This window comes from Lagenorhynchus albirostris, chromosome 8 (genome assembly GCF_949774975.1).
Source record: "Lagenorhynchus albirostris chromosome 8, mLagAlb1.1, whole genome shotgun sequence".
NCBI classification, from domain to species: Eukaryota; Metazoa; Chordata; class Mammalia; order Artiodactyla; family Delphinidae; genus Lagenorhynchus; species Lagenorhynchus albirostris.
The window spans coordinates 44,314,859-44,334,675 of NC_083102.1; the positions used below are offsets into that span (position 1 = coordinate 44,314,859).

The following is a 19,817-nucleotide window of genomic DNA, read 5'->3' on the forward strand; positions in this document are numbered from 1 at the left end:
CTTTTGCACAGCAAAGGAAACCATAAACAAGAGGAAAAGACAACCTTCAGAATGGGAGAAAATATTTGCAAACAAATCAATGGACAAAGGATTACTCTCCAAAATATACAAGCAGCTCATGTAGCTCAATATCAAGAAAACAAACAACCCAATCAAAAAATGGGCAGAAGACCCTAAATAGACATTTCTCCAAAGAAGACAAACAGATGGCCAAGAGGCACATGAAAAGCTGCTCAATATCACTAATCATTAGAGAAATGCAAATCAAAACGACCATGAGGTATCATCTCACATGGTTTAGAATGGGCATCATCAGAGAATCTACAAACAACAAATGCTGGAAAGAGTGTGGAGAAAAGGAACCCTCCTGCACTGTTGGTGGGAATGTAAATTGATACAGCCACTATGGAGAACAGTATGGAGGTTCCTTAAAAAACTAAAAATAGAACTACTATATGACCCAGCAATCCCACTACTGGGCATATACCCTGAGAAAACCATAATTCAAAAAGAATGATGTACCACAATGTTCACTGCAGCTCTGTTTACAATTGCCAGGACATGGAAGCAACCTAAGTGTCCATCGACAGATGAATGGATAAAGAAGATGTGGCACATATATACAATGGAATATTACCCAGCCATAAAAAGAAAAAGAAATTGAGTTATTTGTAGTGGTGGATGGACCTAGAAACTGTCATACAGAGTGAAGTAAGTCAGAAAGAGAAAAACAAATACTATATGCTAACACATATGTATGGAATCAAAAAAAAAAAAGGTTCTGAAGAACCTAGGGGCAGGACAGGAATAAAGACGCAGACGTAGAGAATGGACTTGAGGACACAGGGAGGGGGAAGGGTAAGCTGGGACGAAGTGAGAGAGTGGCATGGACATATAAATACTACCAGATGTAAAATAGATAGCTAGTGGGAAGCAGCCACATAGCACAGGGAGATCAGCTTGGTGCTTTGTGACCACCTAGAGGGGTGGGATAGGGAGGCTGGGAGGGAGATGCAAGAGGGAGGAGATATGGGGATATATGTATATGTATAGCTGATTCACTTTGTTATAAAGCAGAAACTAACACACCATTGTAAAGCAATTATACTCCAATAAAGATGTTAAAAAATAAAATAACATAAAATAATCTCTTAAAGTCCAATTCCATGAAGTCACAGTTTTGCATTGGGTGACATTGGGTTGGTAAATTGGTTTCCTCAGGTAAACAAATTTTATCGTAAGATGTTGACTGCTTAATGCTGTCTTTGCTTGAGAGTAATGCTTTAACTCACTGGAACTGTATGTGCTTCCAGAAAATCCTTAAGGACTGACTTTAATGAGATGACTTCAGCTTGTGTGGTAGGTGAGTGTGTAAGTTCTTTTCAATCAAAAAGGTCTGTCATCTCACCTTGAGGCAGGTACCTTCTCCACTGCAATGAATGGGGCTAGCCATGCCATCCTCATCACTCTCATCTCTAATTTCTGGAAAGTAAATGCCCACTTCCAAATGGATGAGCATTTAGGATTTAAACACTGCTTTAAAAATTTCTTTATCAAGGCCACTTGAATGGAACTTTACTTGAGCAATGGAGAAAAACTAGTTCTCACCTTTAAGTTTATCTGAATTTTGAGAAGCAGGCAAGTATCTGATGGATAGAATAAGAATGCTGGGAGTGTGACTGAATCATTAACTACCAATGAGGGACAATACCATTATAGGGCAAGCTGCGTCCTGAATCTCAGGAGCCCTGAGTCCCAGGTTTGAAATGGCCGCTGGGAAGTGGGAAGTGGTGGTTGGCTGCATCTGGAAGGGAGCTTGACCACCAGTTCCTGTGATGTCTGGGCCTCAGTCAGCTTGAGCCAGGATCTTTTCTTTCTTTTCTTTTTCTGTCTTTGGTCTTTCTTTTAATCCCACCTCTCTCCTCCCCTCTTAACTGCATTACCTGGTCCCACTCTGCCTAAGCATTACACTTTATTGACATTGTGAATGACCTAGGGGGACGCGGATACTGAGTTGTAGCTTCTTGGAGCTGAAACTCCTCTCCAGTGTCAACATCTGCCCAGGGACCCTTTGAGGAGTCTGTCATGAATCAGTGGAAACTCCAACTTCCTTACTTTTGTTTATATTTTCCTTTTTTCACACCATTTTGGGGGGAGAGAGACAGACAGAGAGAGAGAGAGGACAGAGAGAGGGAGGGAGAGAGAGAGAGAGGGAGAGAGAGAGAGAGGACAGAGAGAGAGAGAGAGAGAGAGAGGACAGAGAGAGAGAGAGAGAGAGAGAGAGGTGACTCCCATTAGCAAGAACATATCGGGACTTTCCAAGTGTGATGTGTGGTTACTTTAGTCCCTGTCAATTGCTTTAATATTTCAAAATGGAGCCGCCTCTCTGGCGGGCGTGGAAGTGAGCGCTGTGAATGAAAGCTCCAAGCACAAACTCCGCGGAACCTCGCCGTGGCTGTTTGCCCCACCGGCCCCCTGGGAGGACACGGACCTCGGTTCCCTGGGATTTCCGCGAGCGGTGCCGTGCTATTCATTTTGTGCGGGCTTCGGGAGCCATCGGCGCGCCGGGGCTGGGGGCCCTGCGCTACGGCGGGCCGCCCTGGCGCGCGCGGGTCTCCGGGTGCGGGGCTGGAGCCCGGCAAGCGTGTGCCCTGCCGCCGGCGGTGCCCGGCGCGCCCCTCTCTCTGCGCCCGTGGGTGCCAGACCAGACGCCGGTCCCGGCGCGCTCGCAGACGACTCTTCTCAGTTGTCAGTTTTCTCGGTTGTCAGCAGAGCTGCTGGTAAGTGACAGAAAACAGAGAGGGGGCGGGACGGCAGCGTGGCTGGGGAGAGAGCGACCGGGAGGGGGAGCCGCGGGGCGCCCCAGGGCAGGGGGCGCGGGTGGAGCCTGGGTGCACGGCCTCCGGGTCGGACCGCCCAGCCCCGGACCGCCCAGCCCCGCGTTGGCTCCCCCTAGGCTCACCCCCCTCCTCGGTCTCCCCTTCTCACTTTCTCCCTCCTCGCCGCCTCTCCTCCCCACTCGGTCCTCCCTTTTCCCCCCTGCAGTCCTTCAGCTGCCAAACTGTTCGCTTCCTTGGCTTTGTTTGAGAAAAAAAAAAAAGAACCCGAACAGGTCTGAGGTGTTTTCTCCTAAATCAGGAGCACAATTCCTACCCTTGGCATTAGCCCAGGAGCATGGCTGGTTCCCGCAGCTGCCTCCGGGGAGCACCTGGGTCCGGGGTCGCCGGCCCTCCGGGCCCGCCTTAAGCCATGATTTGGGGGTCGCAGAAGGGGGAGCGCACGCAGAAAGTGACAGGCAGACGCGCTCGCCACCTGACTGGGGCTCGAGGGCAGGGCTGGGCAAAGAGGCGGGAGAGGAGAGCCCAAAGTCTCTCAGCCTCACTCCCAGTGATAACCTGCAGCTATGGAGTCGCCAACCAAGGAGATTGAAGAATTTGAGAGCAACTCTCTGAAATACCTGCAACCAGAACAGATCGAGAAAATCTGGCTTCGGCTCCGAGGGCTGTAAGTAGATCTGTTTACTTCTTTCGCCCTATTTCCCTCTCATCAGTATTTTACTACACAGCCACAGTCACGACTGCTCACCCCAATTCCTGCATGACCCTTCAAAATACAACGCTAGAAGTTCCACAACCGCTTCTCTGTTAATTACAGTCACTGCTACCTTCCTTTCAATAGCGAGACTTGTCTTTCTGAGTGCTTCGGAATGCCTTGCTGTTTCCAAGTCATGCTTTCTTTGGGGAAGAGGAGATGTCCTTAGATTTCAGTTATAGTAGCTCAGTATTCATGGAGATATTTCTGTTTGTTTGTTTGTTGTCAGGGGAGAAAAGTTTGGGGACTCAGGTCACAGACTTTTAATCAAAGGAAGAGTTAGTCTCTGTAGAATGCTTGCAGACACCTTGGCAGGTGGTCCAAGAACTTACCAACAGTTCAAATTCAGCATGCATTCTGCCTGTTAGATTTTCCTCTCCCTCTCCCTAGCCTACTTCAACTTCTGATATTTTCTTAGGATTCTTTCTAGCAGGAAAAGAGTTACTGAAAGGAAGGACTATTTTTGGAGAAAGTAGGGTTCAGAACCAATATTGGAGTTTCCTAGTAATACTTGAACAGTGAAATAGGGCGTTTGCTTTCAATACAGTGACCAGAATTCTAGTTGGACTGGTGAACAGAGATCTCTGAATTTCATCCACTTCATTGGGTGCTGTCTGTTTTTGGGTACTGAGGAGAGGTGACCTGAAAATATGTGTTATTTTCTGTGAAAAGATTTCATAAACAATGAACTGCTGGTTATCCCAGTCAGGAAGCTGTAGTGACAGCTGTATGGTTACAGCTTGCTCCTCAGTTGACCAGGCAGGTCCCAAAGATACCTTCCATAACCACCAGATACTCATTTCCCAGATATTTGGCATCAAATATCTAGTGCAGATAAAAAAAAAATAGGTTATCTCCAAGTATATTCTCCAGACCTTCTGTTCCTACCAAGGGCAGTGATGGGAAAACCAGCTCCTTGGCAGTTTGTTTTGCTGCAGTTATTGTTTTTGAAAGCACACACACACACACACACACACACACACCCCAAAACAAGTCAGAAGGGCACTGATCTAAGTTATCTTTATCTTGGGGGAGACCACATTCCAACCAGGATATTCACAGTTTCTAAAGGGAAGCAATAAGGTAGGTGTTTCTTCAAGGTATCCCCATTTAAAGTGCAATTTATAAAAGCCCTTCCATCAATAATCAAAGTGAGTTTCATTGCCATTGATCTAAATGGGAAACCATGCCAAGTAACATGATTTTGGGGTTGTCTGGCTGCTGCAAGCAGAGGCTGTAAACTTATTTGGAAATCTTGTCTTTCTGGTGGCAGGCTCTTCCAACAGTTGAGATGCACGCAATGCAGCACCTCTTTCAGAGAGGTGTTTACAATAAGCTCATGTTATATGTGATGAACACTCCATGTGATCATATTGTGGTGCACACAGAAAGTTTGTTGCGTCCACAAAATCTGGGTCCAAAATATACAATGTCAAAGTGTTGTCAAGCTGATCTCCTTGACATCCCGGCTGGAGGAACTCATGTGCACACACTCAGGAACAGCTTCTCTCAGGCTGCTTTACAATTCCAACCAACTCCACAGAGCAACTCAGGCTGGGGAAGAGTGTTTGGGCAAATCAGGTGAGGTGGGAAACTTGTGTGAAAAAGCATTCAGAGCTTACAACGTACTGTCTTGTAGCTTCCTCTGTTTCATCTGTTAGGCTTCTCTCCCCAAATTGTTGTCTGCATTTTTGTTTTCAAGTCTCTCGTGTTTACCTAGCACCCTGTACCTTTGAACATAAAAGGTGTGGGTTGATTCTTTTCCAAAGGTGTTTTTGAATCCTTCTCTTTTTACCCTTCCTACTGAAACACCCTGCCCAACAGCAGTCCCAGGAGATCTGTAGCTTCACTTTCTGATTTGAAAAAGGACATGTTACTATTGTTACGACATTTTTTTTTTTTACTACTATTATGGTTCTTACTACCACTTTTTTTTTTTTTTTTTAACAAAACAGTAGTGCTATAATAAGTAGCTAAAGATTCCGGAAACCAAAGCGCATGCTTTTTTATACAACTTGGAGTAACACTTTTGCAGTTAACAAAATAGAAACCTTAGGAGATGGAAGGGTGTGTGTCTCTTTGCTCCCACAGTGGATTAACAGTAAGAGAAAGGAAGCCGTTCTTTCAACATTTTAGAAAAACTCAATAGCCAAAATTGAATTTTCATACCAATTTATTACCATGACACCTGTATAGAAGGGGCTTTATAGGTGACCACAGATAGCCAGGAATTTGGTTCACCTTGTTTGAGAGCCATCTAAGTTTCAGGACTTGGTCATCTCATGCCTGGACTATTTAGTGGTATTGTCAGTATCTCACCTACTTAATCTATCCTTGAATTTTTCATCTCCTCCAGTAGAATGTCAGTTCCTTAGGACAGGCACTTTGTGTGTCTTGCTCACTGCTGTACCTCCAGTGCCTAGAACAGGGTTTGGCACATAGTAGATGCTCAATGAATAGGTGATGAAGGAAGCATAAAGACCCAAAGATGAACTTTTCAATATTCAAAATGAAGGTAAATGTGTATCTGGGTCAGCTTACAGGCCACGTGGTACTATCAACACAATATTCCATGAACTAGATGGGAGGTGGATTTAATTAACATCATTACCCAGGTTGGCACAGGAATCTAAACTGAGGTGGAAACTGGGCAAGATGTGGCAAAGCCACGACCCAGGGCAGGATCCCACTCTTAGGTTTACCCAGGTTCTCTCTTTTCCTCCCCTTTTCTGCACTTGCCTGGAGTGGTCTTTACCAGCAGCAAGAGGATCGTTGCCAAGAATCTACAGTGTGGAGAATATAGGGGATGGTCCTCTCTATATTACAAGCCCCACACATCCCCCTTTCCACGCTTTCCTTTTTTCTCTAGCACATTTCACTGTCTTAATACTATATATTTAATTTATTTATTATGCTTATTGTCTGTTTCCTCCAATTAAAATAGAAGTTCCTTGAGGAAGGAGCCTCTTTTTTTGTGTTTCCATTTCCTCAGTTGTCCCCCAAGTGCTGTTGTCCTTACTCTATCCTCTGTAGGAGTGGGTGGAATTGTTAAGAGCCCCTCCCAATGCCTGTTTTGTTAGGGAATCTTCCAGCAGGGAAAACATGACGACTGCACTTGCTTCCTCTGATGTTGAGGGGGAGCCTCACGGCTGTATGGTTTTGAGTCATAATTTGTAACCTGGGTCCTGACCAAGAGTTTTTCCTGTTATATGATGGCAAAAGGGTGCTTCTATACTTTTTTTTTTTAATTGAGAGCAAGAGAACAGGTTCCACTTATTTCTTGGCATTTATTGTCACAATTGTAATTGAGCTTTTGTATATCTGTTTTGCCCAACTATGAGGTAATCAGTACAATAAGCTTTATGCTTTTATAACACTCTATGAAGATGCTTTTTTTTACATGAACTAAAATAGTATTATGAACATAAACGGAGATATGGTTTATTATGTTTATTGTCTGTTTCCTCCAACTAAAATATAAGTTCCATGAGGACATAGTTTTTTTTTTTTTTTTTTTTGATCTGTTTTGGTTACTGGAGTATCCCCAGGTGTATGGTTTTTAGGGTCACAGACTGGGATTATTGTTTCTGTCTATTCACCAAGCTTTCCCATCCCCCTTATTATGGCAATAGACCCTCCCCCCTGCCCCCCAGCCCTCCATGGGCTCAAGATCCAGGATTGGCCAATCATAGAATTTCACCATTCTGGCAACAGTGGTTGGTCTCAAGTGTGGCACAGAACCCAAGCAGAAGCAGTAGAGTCCTCCACTGAGATTTTCTGTTGGCTGGGGGAGAGTGCTGCTTTCTCTTCTGGGTTTTCCTGGTAGCTGCTGCTGGCTCCATTTCTTACTGCGTGGAGCAGAGCTTTCAGTGACAGGAGACAGGCCAGAACTTACAGAGAAGCAGAGGGGAGAAGATGGAGTGGAAGTCCCTGGGTCTGCTCCCACAAGCCCCAGTCCCTGCAGTTGTTTCTCTGATTCTGTCTGCTGTCCCAGCTACGCGAATCCGTCAGGCTGTGTTCCTGCATAGGCTACTTAGAGTCTGGTGTCTCTGAAAGTCTTCACTAATACCCCCACTCAAGTACAGAGAACTTAAGTGACTTTTCCAAAGTATACATCAAAGGCGGGGGGGAAATCCAGAGGCCAAGAAGCCTGGATCTTTGGTTTTGTATTTCTTATTTAATAAAGACTTCTCACTCTGTACTTTCTTTCTACTCATCTGAAATTTTTAATAGGGCCATCAGTGTTTAGGCAACAGAAGTTTAGTCAGTTAACATTTGCTGAGTGTCTGTTATGTGCCGGGCACTTTGATAAACTCTGTGCAGAAGTAGATAATCCATAAGGCTGTAAGATATAAGGCTGTAGCTAAAGAGATGAACACCCAGAAGTGTTGACTGTAGTTACAGAGGATACACGGGGAGCTACCTCTGCCTGGGAGGGCCAGAGAAGGTGTGAACAGTGAGCTGCAGACTTACTCGGAGCAGAGTCCTTAGAGTCACAAGGAAGAAACTTGCACAGATTTCTTTCATTCATATCAGCCTTCTGCAGAGATGTGAGGAAAACAAGGAGTCATCCAGTCAGCACAGAGTACATCAGCTCAGAATTCTGAGCTGTTTTTATGGACAACTGGAAAAGCTGTGTCTACTTAACTAGGAATATAGCCTGAGTCTCAGTGCCCTTCCCTATGCTCACCTCTTACCGGTAATCCCAAAAGAGAGGGTGTGGTTGGGTCTAGCTGCTGTCATTCAACATGGAGCTGTTGAACAGAAATCTCCCAGGTCACCTCAGAAGCAGTTGGCCCCTACATTGGTCCCTGGTCCATCAGCTGTACAGGTAACAGGGTTACCTTCCCTGACAAACCCATCCCCAGAGGTCTTAGATATTCTCCTTAAAAGGTAGTTGTGAGGTATCCTCTTGCAGCTCATCTAGTGCAATATTGAGGGATAGATAAAGCTAGTGAATGGAGGTAACAGTGTACAAAGGTACAGAGGTATGGGAGACATTGACACATCAAGGAGGAATGCGAGATAAAGTTGGAAAAAAAGGCATGGGCCAGGTAGTGATACATGGAATTTTAAAAAATTTACTTTTTGTTTTATTGAAAACTATACATGCTCATAGTTTAAGGAGGCAGGTCTTCGACCACGTTACACACACACATACAAATGTGTTCCAGACACTCTCCATTCATCCTTCAGGGAATCTTTTTTTGAATGCATGTAATTTTAAGGAGTTTACACTTTATCCCTTGAGTTCTAAGGAATTGTTAAAAGACTTTAAGCTAGAGAGTAACACAATGAGATTTGAATTTTAGGATGGCTATTCTGGAAGAAGTATGGAGGACAGATTGGAGATGAGACTTGAGGCCTGGAGATCAGTTGGAGAAGATTCTTCAGTTATGGTAGTACCACTGAGGAGGAAAAAATAAGGGGCACAGTTGACATTAGAATGGAGCAGACAGAAAGAGAGAAGGAGAAGTTGTCTTCCAAGCTTGTTTTGTCTCGGATGTATTAGTGAGTTTGGTGCCATTTGCCTTGTTAGAGACCACGGAGAGACGTGCAGGCTTGGATACAGCAGAATGATAAATTTGGGTTTATACTTGCTGGACTGGAGCAGCCTCTGGAAGGTTCAAGTAGCTGGTGGTGATAGCAGCCTGGAACTATGGAGAGACCTTTGGCCTAAGAGCCTCGGGTCTGAGAGTCATGGTTCTGAGTTAAAGCCTTGTGAACAGATGACCCAGGGAAGAGGGGCTTCACCTGAATCTCACTAATAAAGCAATTCCAAAAGAACAATTTTTAAAAATTGATGTTTATTTCCCCCAGATTACATATTTTAGGGTGTTAATTGGGCCTTCCACTCTCCCGTTTAATTGCAAATGTCAGATGGTTCAGCGTAATTTTATTGGGCTCTTATTATATACCGGATATTAGGAGCTTCAGAAGAGAAATGAAAGTATCAGGAGAAAAGCCCTGCTATCAGGAAACTTAGAGTCTAGTTAGGGAGACAAGATAATTCTTCATAGAAGTGAAAAGTTATAAAACAACAATAAAAGTATGGGCAATAATTAATTGCTAGGTAAATGACATTGACACAATGCCCTAGGATTTAGAGAAGGAAGACGTTTGTGTTTGAGGGATTGTTTTTGAGTCTTTCTTTTCCTAACAAAGGCCAGTTAAGTCTCCCTGAATTATGTTCTTAATGTATATTGAAGGGGAGAAAGAGGTGAATATCAAAAAGGGTTAAGTAGATTCTTATATTTAGAATGAAATTTTCTTTACTTGAATACTAATGTCATATATTAGTACATCATCACTTGCTTATCAGAATTTGGTTGTGCTAATTTATTAGCTAATTACAACTCAGTATTTTGCAGCCGTTTATTATTTTGGCTAAGGTTTACAGCCTCTGTCGGTAAGCAGCCCTAAGCAAAGAGATTTCTTCATTTCTAGCTCCATTTTCCGTCTTTAATTTTCTTTGGTTCATAGAAAACTACTTTCCTTGGTTCCAGTTTCCCCATATGGAGGGACAGTGCTCACATGACCCACCTCATAGCTTTTTGAGAGATGACAAGAAAAGTAATGATTAAATGTGAGACACATAATGTAGTCTGTAACAGCTTTGACCATCACAATTTCCCATTAGTAATACAAATGAATTCTACAACAAATAAAATACTCTATTTCTGGAGAACATATACTGAATCCATGCAAAGTGCTATATTCTTCAGGCTTATTGGAATGTACTCTTTATTTAAAGACCTTTTGACAGCTCTTATTAAATAAAATAAACGAGTATAAGAAAAATCTAGATGTTCCTAGGTTGTGAAATTATGAAAAATCTTAAGAGAATAACTCAGTCAAGAAGACATCATTCATAACTATAGGTGATGAGTTTTATTTATAAATTTGAATGAATACACACTCATCTATATGCAGGAATCTCATCTATCACTCATTCACTCAGCAAACATTTCTTTAGCACTTACCACGTGGCAGGCACTATGCTAGGCACCAGGGATACAGTGGGAAACAAGACAAATGTCCCCTCCTTTAGGGAGCATTCAGTCTACAGGTAGAGGCAAATGTTAAACATCTAATTCCCCAAATAGATATTTACTGTGATGAGTGCCGCAAAGAAGTACAGGGTGCTGTGGAAACATATAAGAGGGGGCCCACACCAGGTCTAAGAATCAGGGAAGCCTTCTCTGAAGAAGTGAGATTTAAGCTGAGATACGAAGAATAAGTAGGTGTTAGTGAAGAGTTGAGGAAGAGTGTTCTGAGGTATCCAAGGCCTGGGAAAATAGCAGGTGCAAAGAGCCAAAGGGACATGACGCCTCCGAGAAGACAAAAGAAGGCCAAGTGGCGGCAGCAAAAGCAGTGTGGAGACAGGAGGCTCAAGGCACAGCTGGAGAAAGGGGCAGATCTTGCCTTTTCTTTTAGACCAGGGAGGCTTAGCAATGGGAAACCACTGTAGGTCTGCGGGGATGGATTTGAGAGATTTTTAGGAGATAGACTCAACAGGATTTGGACTTGGCATGTGAGGGAGAATTGTGGAATTTAGAATAACTCCCAGGTTTTTAGCTTGAATCCACAGGTACTATTTACTTAGATCGGGATCACTGAGGGGGGATCAAGTTTGCAAGTTTGGTTGTGTGCGGCAGCAGAATGAATGCGGAGTAGAAATCGTGAGCTCAGTTTTGGACATACTGAATATGAGAGGCCTATAAGACGCCCCTGAGGAGACATGAGCAGTTGGATAAGAAGGCCAGGAGATTTAAGGAAAGGTCTGTGTTGGAGATGTAAGGTACAGCCCAACAAAGTAAGAAGAAAAAATTTTATATATATATATATAAAATAATGATATAATACATATTGTAAATAATATATACATAATGTATATAAATATGTATATGTGAATATGTATATTCATGTCTGTGTCTGAATGATGCTAAATTAATATTCCTATAAAGTTTACAAGTAGAGAGAACATAGTTTAGTGTGACCTCTCTAAATAGTCTGACAGAAGTTGCCAGAAGACGATGAGTTTATATATACTTTCTCATTGGCATTTACTTGTTCAACATTTGGGAAAGACCAACTAGTAGTCAATCTACATGGCTTTGCTTGGAACACTTGTACTGACTGCTTGGTGTCAAGTCCACCACAACATGGGTTTGGAGCAAAGACAGAAACCTGAGGGCTAGGCAGGGTCATTTCCAGTATTCCAGATGCAGAAAGAGACCATGACCCAAGAAGCTAAATGGAATGAGGCCCTCATCACGGACCTTGTGGGGACTGTCAGGCGTGAGCCAGGCAGTGAGACTCGGAGCTTGGAGCCCAGCCCCCTGCAGAAGGGTCTGGTGCAGCTTGGCTGGGTGGAGGCTCCCTAGACCCTGCAGGAGGCTGTCCTGTTGTCTAGGCTCGTCCAGTGGGCGCCGCCTCATGCTGCTGCTCCCAAGGTGTCCTACGTGCACACACCGGGCCTCTGTCTCTCGGGGCATCCACAGTTCTGCCATAGTGCCCACCCTCCACATCAGCTCTGCCTCATTCATGGCCTTTTCCCCGGAAGCTCTTTAAGGCCTTCCAAAAATGGACCTTCCTCCCATCTTTTCCACTCCCTTCCAAAGACCTGTTGCAGGGACCCAATATTCAATATTCTGCCAAAATATAGCTTTCCTTTCCCTTAAGGCCAGTAGAAGAGTGAGAAGCAACGTGAGGATGTATTTTGACTGTAAGTCACTATTACACATCCAAAGACCATTAAATTCTGTTTATCTAGATTCTAAACAACCAAAATTCTTAAATAAGCAAGACTTTTCCTACACTCTAGAGACATGAAGTAAATCTGGTAGTGAAAGATTAGTCTTTGAAAGCTACTTCCAGGTGTGTTTTTAGGAGTAGTTCAAATTCAGATTAATATCCCACCCCTTTTTTTTTCTCTACGTCTCTGAGTCTTGTCTGAGGATGACTCTAAGGGGTCTTACAATATCTTTAAATTAACCCCCCAAAGTATTTTATATTTCGTATACTACTCTAGGTTGTTACTTGGAACCCTGTCTCCTAACTATGAGAAACTATAAACACTTTCATGAACAGGGTCCTGCATAGCTCATTTGTGAAAGATAAGGATGAATTATTGTAAATCAAGCTTCAAAAATGTTTAGAACTGCCATTCTGTCTATCAAACTACTAACTGAAATTAGTCATGGTTAAACAAATGAAAGAATGGTTCAAAGCACCCATTTGTGGGAGTCTTGGATACTTTCAGTGAGGATAACTGTAGCTGAGGAGAATCTGGTTCAAATGCTCAACTGATTCAGTTGACAGTGGCGCTCAAAATGGTCCCTAGGAGTGCATCTGCTAGCTGAGTGGGTTGGTCTTTTTTTCTGTATTTTGGGGATCGGCCTTACTTTTGCCATATTTAAATTGTTGAAATTTACAGAGCCTATGTCCAGAGAAGAGCCTTCTATAGATGATTCTATTGTGAGAGAAGATTTGAGAGGAAATAGGAAGGACATCTGCTTTCAAGGAGCTGTTGTATTGACTTACATTCACCTGGAATTGTAAATGGCCAATAGCTGCTTTCTGCCGGGAGTAGGTTTTGATAACAAGTTGGGAGGAAAGGTGGAGGAGAGAAGGAAGGAGTTACTACTTGGGGAGATAGGAAAGCCTTAAAAACATTAGACTGGTTACTGAAGTTAAACTTGGCAGAAGATACAGTTTTTGTTCTGGCTAAATCTACATGGGGAAAACAGAGTAGAGAATTCAAGCATCTCTCTGGATAATTCAATTAAAAACCTGCCCCTCCCCTAATTACAGGGATATCTGTGAAGAGTGAGGTTTTGTCTCAGTCCTTTGGATTTATCTCCACTCTGGCAGTGTTGTCACAGATATTAAGAAATATTTTTGTTTTCAGCCTTTCTCATTGATGTTTATCGAAACCGGAGATAGGCTCCCAGGAAGTAGGTCACAAAGATCTCTTCCATTCCCATCCACACAGTTTTATTGTACTTAGAACACTGCAAGTGGTTGTAAATATGTGAATGGAGGGGTAGATCATTTATGCAAAAAAGGTACTACTTAGACTTCTACAAGCATGACATTTACTTTGTTTTCTTTAACGACCTTTCCAGTATATTTTCACTGGTGCCACTGATTAGCTCACTGCCCAGCTTTAAGCAGTAGATTTTAAGCTAGAGGGAAATGGTCCTTGGTTTGCTCAAAAATAATGCTTTTCAGAGGAAGATTTCAGCTTTTTGGGGGAGGGGTCCTATTTTGGGGCCTGTTAGACAGTAATCTGAGTGCTGGAATTTTTAACCCAGGCCCAGGAGAGAAAGAAGCATGAACAGGAGATTTGGATTTTTGTGACTGGCCAGCTGTCTGCAGCTAGAAGAGGGGTCTGGGGAGGGGGAGCAATGAAGACGCAGCCCTGTTGGGAATGTGGGCGCAACCGGCGCGGGGTGGATTGACTGTGAGTTGGTGCCGGTCCAGGTGGGGCTTCCTGTGGGGTTGTTTAGTTTGAACTAAACCTTCTCCTCAAGGATTTCTCCTGTTTCCACTGCCCAGCCGGCATTAGATAGAAACACATTTGCTTCCAGAAGTGAGTTAAACATTGATCATCTTATTTACAGCTGTGTTTCGGATTAGCATTCTCTCATTTTTCTGATTTACCAATGCTCAACCCCAAACCACACTCTCGAAGGCTTCCTTCATTTGAATTTGATCTCATCACTTTGGGTTAAACATATTGGAATTTTGTACTTTGGGAGTTGCTGTCCCCAAACATGATCTTCCTTTTCTAAGAGCCCTAAATGAAAGGGTGGGAATCTGTAGGACAATTTTCCCCAATAGACAACCTGGCAGAAAAATTCTCTAGAAAATTTAAGCAAAAACAACTCCTTCCTAATTATTGGGTTATTCCAAGTAAAAGTGAGTTTATATTATTTCATTATTTTGTATTTTTTGTCCTGCCTTGGATCTTTGGCCAACCAGGAAAATAGAATTGTTGCCCATATGGATTTTCATTCTGTAGCTCATCAGTTAAGAAATATTTGAGCTAGTAAGAGAAGTTTCTCACTTTCTCTAATATCTTTCTTCTCCCCACCCCTTCCCCAAATTGTCTGCTGGAAGGTGCCAGGAAACTGCAATTTATATATATTTTCTCATTGGCATTTACTTGTTAAAAATATGGGAAAGGCCATAAAGCAATCAGTATGTATAGCTTTGCAAATCTAGGTTTTAACATGGGTATCATTGGAAATGAAATCACTGGGAGAAATGAGAAGAAATGTACAAGGGTGTTCCATTCTCAGCAGCATCTAAAGTAGTTCATACAAATGATTTAAGACAGATTCAGTGGAAGTTCCTAGCGATATCCAGTTTTGTTCATTCGGCACCCCATATGCCAGTAAAAAACAAAACCAGAGGATCATTCAGATCCTCGATCATTTCACAGATATTTGTGGCATTTTATCTCAGTCCACTTGCCCACGAGTGAGCCGCATGTGACCTGAACTCGTGAGAACATGTACTTAACTCCCTGAGTTTTGCTGTGCACTTTTTTTTTTCTGAGCCTGTCCCCCAATCTCCTCTCCTTTGAGGGAACTGAAGCCTGAGAACCAACATTTCCAAAGCTATCTGTGCCTCGGCAGCAACAGTGACCTCAGTAAGGAAGGATGGAGACGGGATCTGATGGGATCTGGAGCAGAGTGAGTCATTATTGCCCAGAAACCCTGGAGAACATTGCAGACAGAACTGGACTTCTCACTGTGTGTGTGGAGTTGTTGCATATTCAACTTCCCAGACCAGAAAATCTTCTTGTGCTCAACTGGGAGGTATCTTGCTGTCAACTTAGAGACTAAGCACAAGTTTTGGTTTTTCTAAGCCCGCTTGTTTGAATATTAAGCCTATTTATAAACCTCATTATTGCAGCAACCATATGGCTCTTACTCAAAGATACTCACTTTAAAAAAGTGAAAGACTGCCAGGTGCTTCATGATTTAGCCTCAATGCTTAATTGACTCTCACTCACCCAGGCTATCAGGAATGATTCCCAAGTCATCTGTTTGACTTTGGAGTCCGTGAAACTTATATGTGATTGTGGGTATGCCCAGTACTTTGCAAACTGCTAGCCATCAAAAAGCAAACAAAGCTCTTTAAAAGCATCCTGCATCTGCCACACTGTTGTTTCTTTTTTGCTATTTCCTTGCTGTCTCTACTCTGCCCTTAGGTCCAGGTGTACTGTGGCCAGAATCACTCCTTATGCTTGCTTAGTTTCCTCCCTTCTCTCCCAAACTGGGGCCAAGAGAGGTAAAATGAAGTGCAGGGTCTTGAAGTTCAAGGTGTAGATGACGCAGCCATGGACAGCTTTGGGGAACCTTTTTAGATATTGGGGGTCAATGCTCTTTGCTCTTTGATGATACTCCCGTCTCAGTAGCCACTTGTCAGAATGTGATCAGCTGGACGTAAATGGACTGAAGCCTTCCAGGGGAGATTTTTCCAGCTTATCACTTCCCCTATTCTGTACACATGCATGCACACATAACACGTACACACTATTTGATACTTCTTGGGCAATCCACGATTTCATAGACACATTCCAGAGTTAAACAGACATGGATTTTCAGTGAAGACCAGGAGTATTTTAATTTGCCTAACAGGTAAGCGGATGTGGTCAAGCAATAATTCTAGTTATAGCATGGTATCTCTGTGCTGAGTTATAACTTCTAGAGGATGCTTAGGGATTCTGTGTAAGCAACTCACTGGGCTTCAGTTTTTAGGGAATATCGATAAAAAGGTTTTTTCTTAAAGATAATTTGAGATATTTCTAAGGATTATCATGGTGTCCAGTTCCTAAATATCTAATTTTACTTTCTTTTTTTCCTGCTTTCTGAGCAACGACATTAGAGGAAAGTATGTGGGTCTGCTAGGCTAACAGGGACCATTGCTGGGTGGGTGTCAGAGTGTATACAGCCTGCAGGCTCCCTGGGGCGTGTGGGGAGTGAGGAGAGCTGGGCAGAGTTTCAGTTCCTCCTCTGCTTAGTAGGACTGAGATTAGCACCTGCTTTCTTTGTGGCTCAAGTGTTCTAAGATGAGGAGAACTGAGAGTATTCAATTTTTCTACTTTAGAAAACAATCTTAAACTTCTTTTTAAAACTTTTTTAATCAATGAAAGCCTTTTTTTTCCAAACAAAATTTGGAAACCTATGGAATTATAATACCATTATTACTTAGGCAGTACTATTGTTATAAATACAGTAGCTGACTCGTTCTTGAACGTTTACTGGATGCCCAACACTGTGCTAAAACTTTACATTCATTATTACATTCAACTCTCACATCAACCTGTGAAGTGCGTATTATTGTTACCCAAATTTTACAGATAAGGAAACTGGTGGCTGGGAAAGTGATGTAAGTTGCCAAAGGTCACATAGCTTATTGGACACAGTAAGTTGAAGAAGGGATTTAGCTTAGGTAAGTGATCCTAAACACTATACTGTAATGCCTCTCTTTAAAAAACAAATGAATAGACAAACAATGCCATGTATGTGTGTGTGTGTGTGTGTGTGTGTGTGTGTGTGTGTGTGTGTGTGTCTGTGAGTGAAGGGTAGAGGGCATTCCGGGGAGCAGAGTTTGCAAAGTGCTCTAGGCCTTCATCCATGCGGTTTCCTCAGCCTGGCCTTGTGAATATGGCCTGCCTTCTGCCTCAGTGTGCAGGTGTGCTCTCTCCATCTCCCACACTGCCGAGATACCAGAGCACAGCAGCTCCTGGTCATTCTCTGTGGTCTGAATTAGCTCAGTCTAGCTACATGAATCTTGAGACTTGTGATGTATTGTTATAAGTTTCAAAAAATTATAAATTTAAAGTAAGTTTGAGAAACCAAAACAGAAGATTTAAAAACATTCCCTTTGTCTTTAAGGTTATGAATCAGGGGCAAATTCTGTTGAAGTTCTTAAAAACAAAAGGCCAAGAATAAACTAGGTTCTTTTCTAGCTCATTTCCTGCGTTTGGACGGAAAGAGCCCAGTATGTTCTGTGGTTGGTTTTGTTTGTTTTTGTCGAGTGTCTAAATTTCCTCCAGGCATCCTTTGACTTCTTTGACTAATTTCCTCAATTTTCTTTGAGGGCTTCAGAGTTTGCTTTCTGTCTCAACCAGTTCAAGGTTCTGTATCCTTAGAAAAGTTACTTAACCTCTCTGAGCCTCATTGCCATCAAGTCTAAAGTGAGGTAAACCTCCTAGGGTCTGTAGGAGGTCAAAATGAGTTAATTTATGTAACAGACATGGAACAGAGGAGATGCTCAACAATTGTGAGCCTCCTCTCCAGCTTCCCCCCGCCAGCCTTCTCTCATTGCATTCCTCCTGTGTGTAGAAAACCATGACTGTGGTAGATGGCCTCACTGCTTGTAGTAACTCATCACTAAACAGAAAAAAAATGAGTAGAAAGAAAGCATTTTGATCAGTGTCTTGATAAATTCACTCATTCACGCAACAGCAGTATATTGAACAGCTGTCATTTGTCAAGCACCATGTTAGGCAAGGGAGAAATACTAGCAGATAGTGGACAAGCTATCGATCTTGCCATCAGCATAACAGATAAGCTCTGGCCACCATGGAACACACAAAAGAGATGATCCAGTTTGGGAGGCCCTAGAAGGTTTTTGGGAGAAAGTGATGATTCAGCTGAAAGCTGAAAGCTGAAGGATAAGTAGGACTCAAGCCTCACCATCTTGCCCAGTCAAGATGATCTGTGAGTAGGATCTTCAGTAGAGTAGTTTCTATGGATCTGTATTTTCTCTTGTGCTTTAAGTGCTGACCTTCCAGCTCCAGTGTAAGATGACACTTTGGGTTGGGTGTCTTTGGACATGGGGGCTGTCTGTCTAAATGGGACAAGATGGGAAGGGAGAACTTCAGAATCTGTGAACTCAGGAATGCATCTGTGAAGGTGGGGAGTGAATGTTGGGAAGGTGAGTTGGGCTGAAAATAACATTTTTTGGTCTCTCTTTTTTGGGTCTACCAAATGCACAACCCATGTTTTGATATGTGTGGGTGGCAGCTACAAATGATGTATTTACTTTGTCAACAGACATTTGTTGTGTACGAACCATGTGCCCGTCGATGTGCATGCCCTTGGGATAGATACAGAGACCCATATGACAGGACCCCTGAGCTCAAGAAACTCGAAACAAGGCGAAAGGGTCCTAAACCTTTTAGAATTCCCCTTACATGGCATGCATGGTACCTGGCAAATTCAGTGCATTGTGTTCTCTGAGATCATTCCTCCCATTTTATAGATGTGGAAGCTAAAGCTTGCTTTAGTGTAGAGCTTGTCTGAGTCTCGCAGCTAGAGAGGGAGAAGTTGGATTTTGAACCAGGTTTATCACATTCCAGAACCCTATTGTCTTTCCACAAGGCAATTCAACAGGTGACCCCTTCTCTCAGGTGTCATCTTTTAAAAAAATGTATACATTTTATTACATTTCTTGACTAGCTCAGTACTTTTTAGCCTTAGAACCTGCTGTCTGCCTCTGAATCTGTCTGGGCTGAGCTGGGCTGGTTTGAGGTCATTAGGCACGCCCTTCTTACCTGCTTGCCCACGTACTTAACGTATTCCTCCTTGTTGAACTCCTGCCCATGAATCAAAGCTACAAAGCTTCCTGAGCCACCCCTTGTCTTGGTTGTTATACTATAACACTTTTGGTAACATGTATTAATTTCCTTTTTTAGGATTCAGATTCTTTCAGAGAGTAGATCTTAGTAGAGTTATTATGAGTATTAGTGATGTATGTTAAGTGCTTGTTACTAGTAGGTGCTGAAATTGGAAGCTATTCTTATTTTTGTTCATTTTGATGCACTCAGCGTTCCCAGCAGTGCCTTTTTTTTTTTTTTTTTTTTTTTTTTGGTACGCGGGCCTTTCACTGTTGTGGCCTCTCCCGTTGCAGAGCACAGGCTCCGGACGCGCAGGCTCAGCGGCCATGGCTCACGGGCCCAGCCACTCCGCGGCATGTGGGATCCTCCCGGACCGGGGCACAAACCCGTGTCCCCTGCATCGGCAGGCAGACTCTCAACCACTGCGCCACCAGGGAAGCCCCCAGCAGTGCCTTTTTATGATCCTTGGCAAATGTTGGCAGAATTCTGTGGAAGCCAATAGCAAAGGTTGTCTTCTTCTGGCCTCTGAAGACACACTCTGTTGACAGAACTAGTTGAGTTTCTGGGTGGGAACCAGGGGCAT

The 19,817-nt window shown here is 43.1% G+C and overlaps 1 protein-coding gene across 4 annotated transcripts in view; it reads left to right on the forward strand.

Moving 5' to 3' along the window:
• Window positions 1-19,817, forward strand: part of PDE1C (phosphodiesterase 1C) — a 351,587-nt gene that overhangs the window by 79,799 nt on the left and 251,971 nt on the right. For 3 of the 4 annotated variants that reach the window (XM_060156872.1, XM_060156873.1, XM_060156874.1), the window contains exon 1: window positions 3,112-3,504. The exons of the other annotated variant lie outside the window; for it this stretch is intronic. In XM_060156872.1, coding sequence (XP_060012855.1) covers window positions 3,404-3,504 — 101 coding nt within the window. In that variant the 5' untranslated portion in view covers window positions 3,112-3,403. Of the gene's footprint in view, window positions 1-3,111; window positions 3,505-19,817 lie in introns of those variants that run through there. 4 annotated transcript variants of the gene reach the window in all.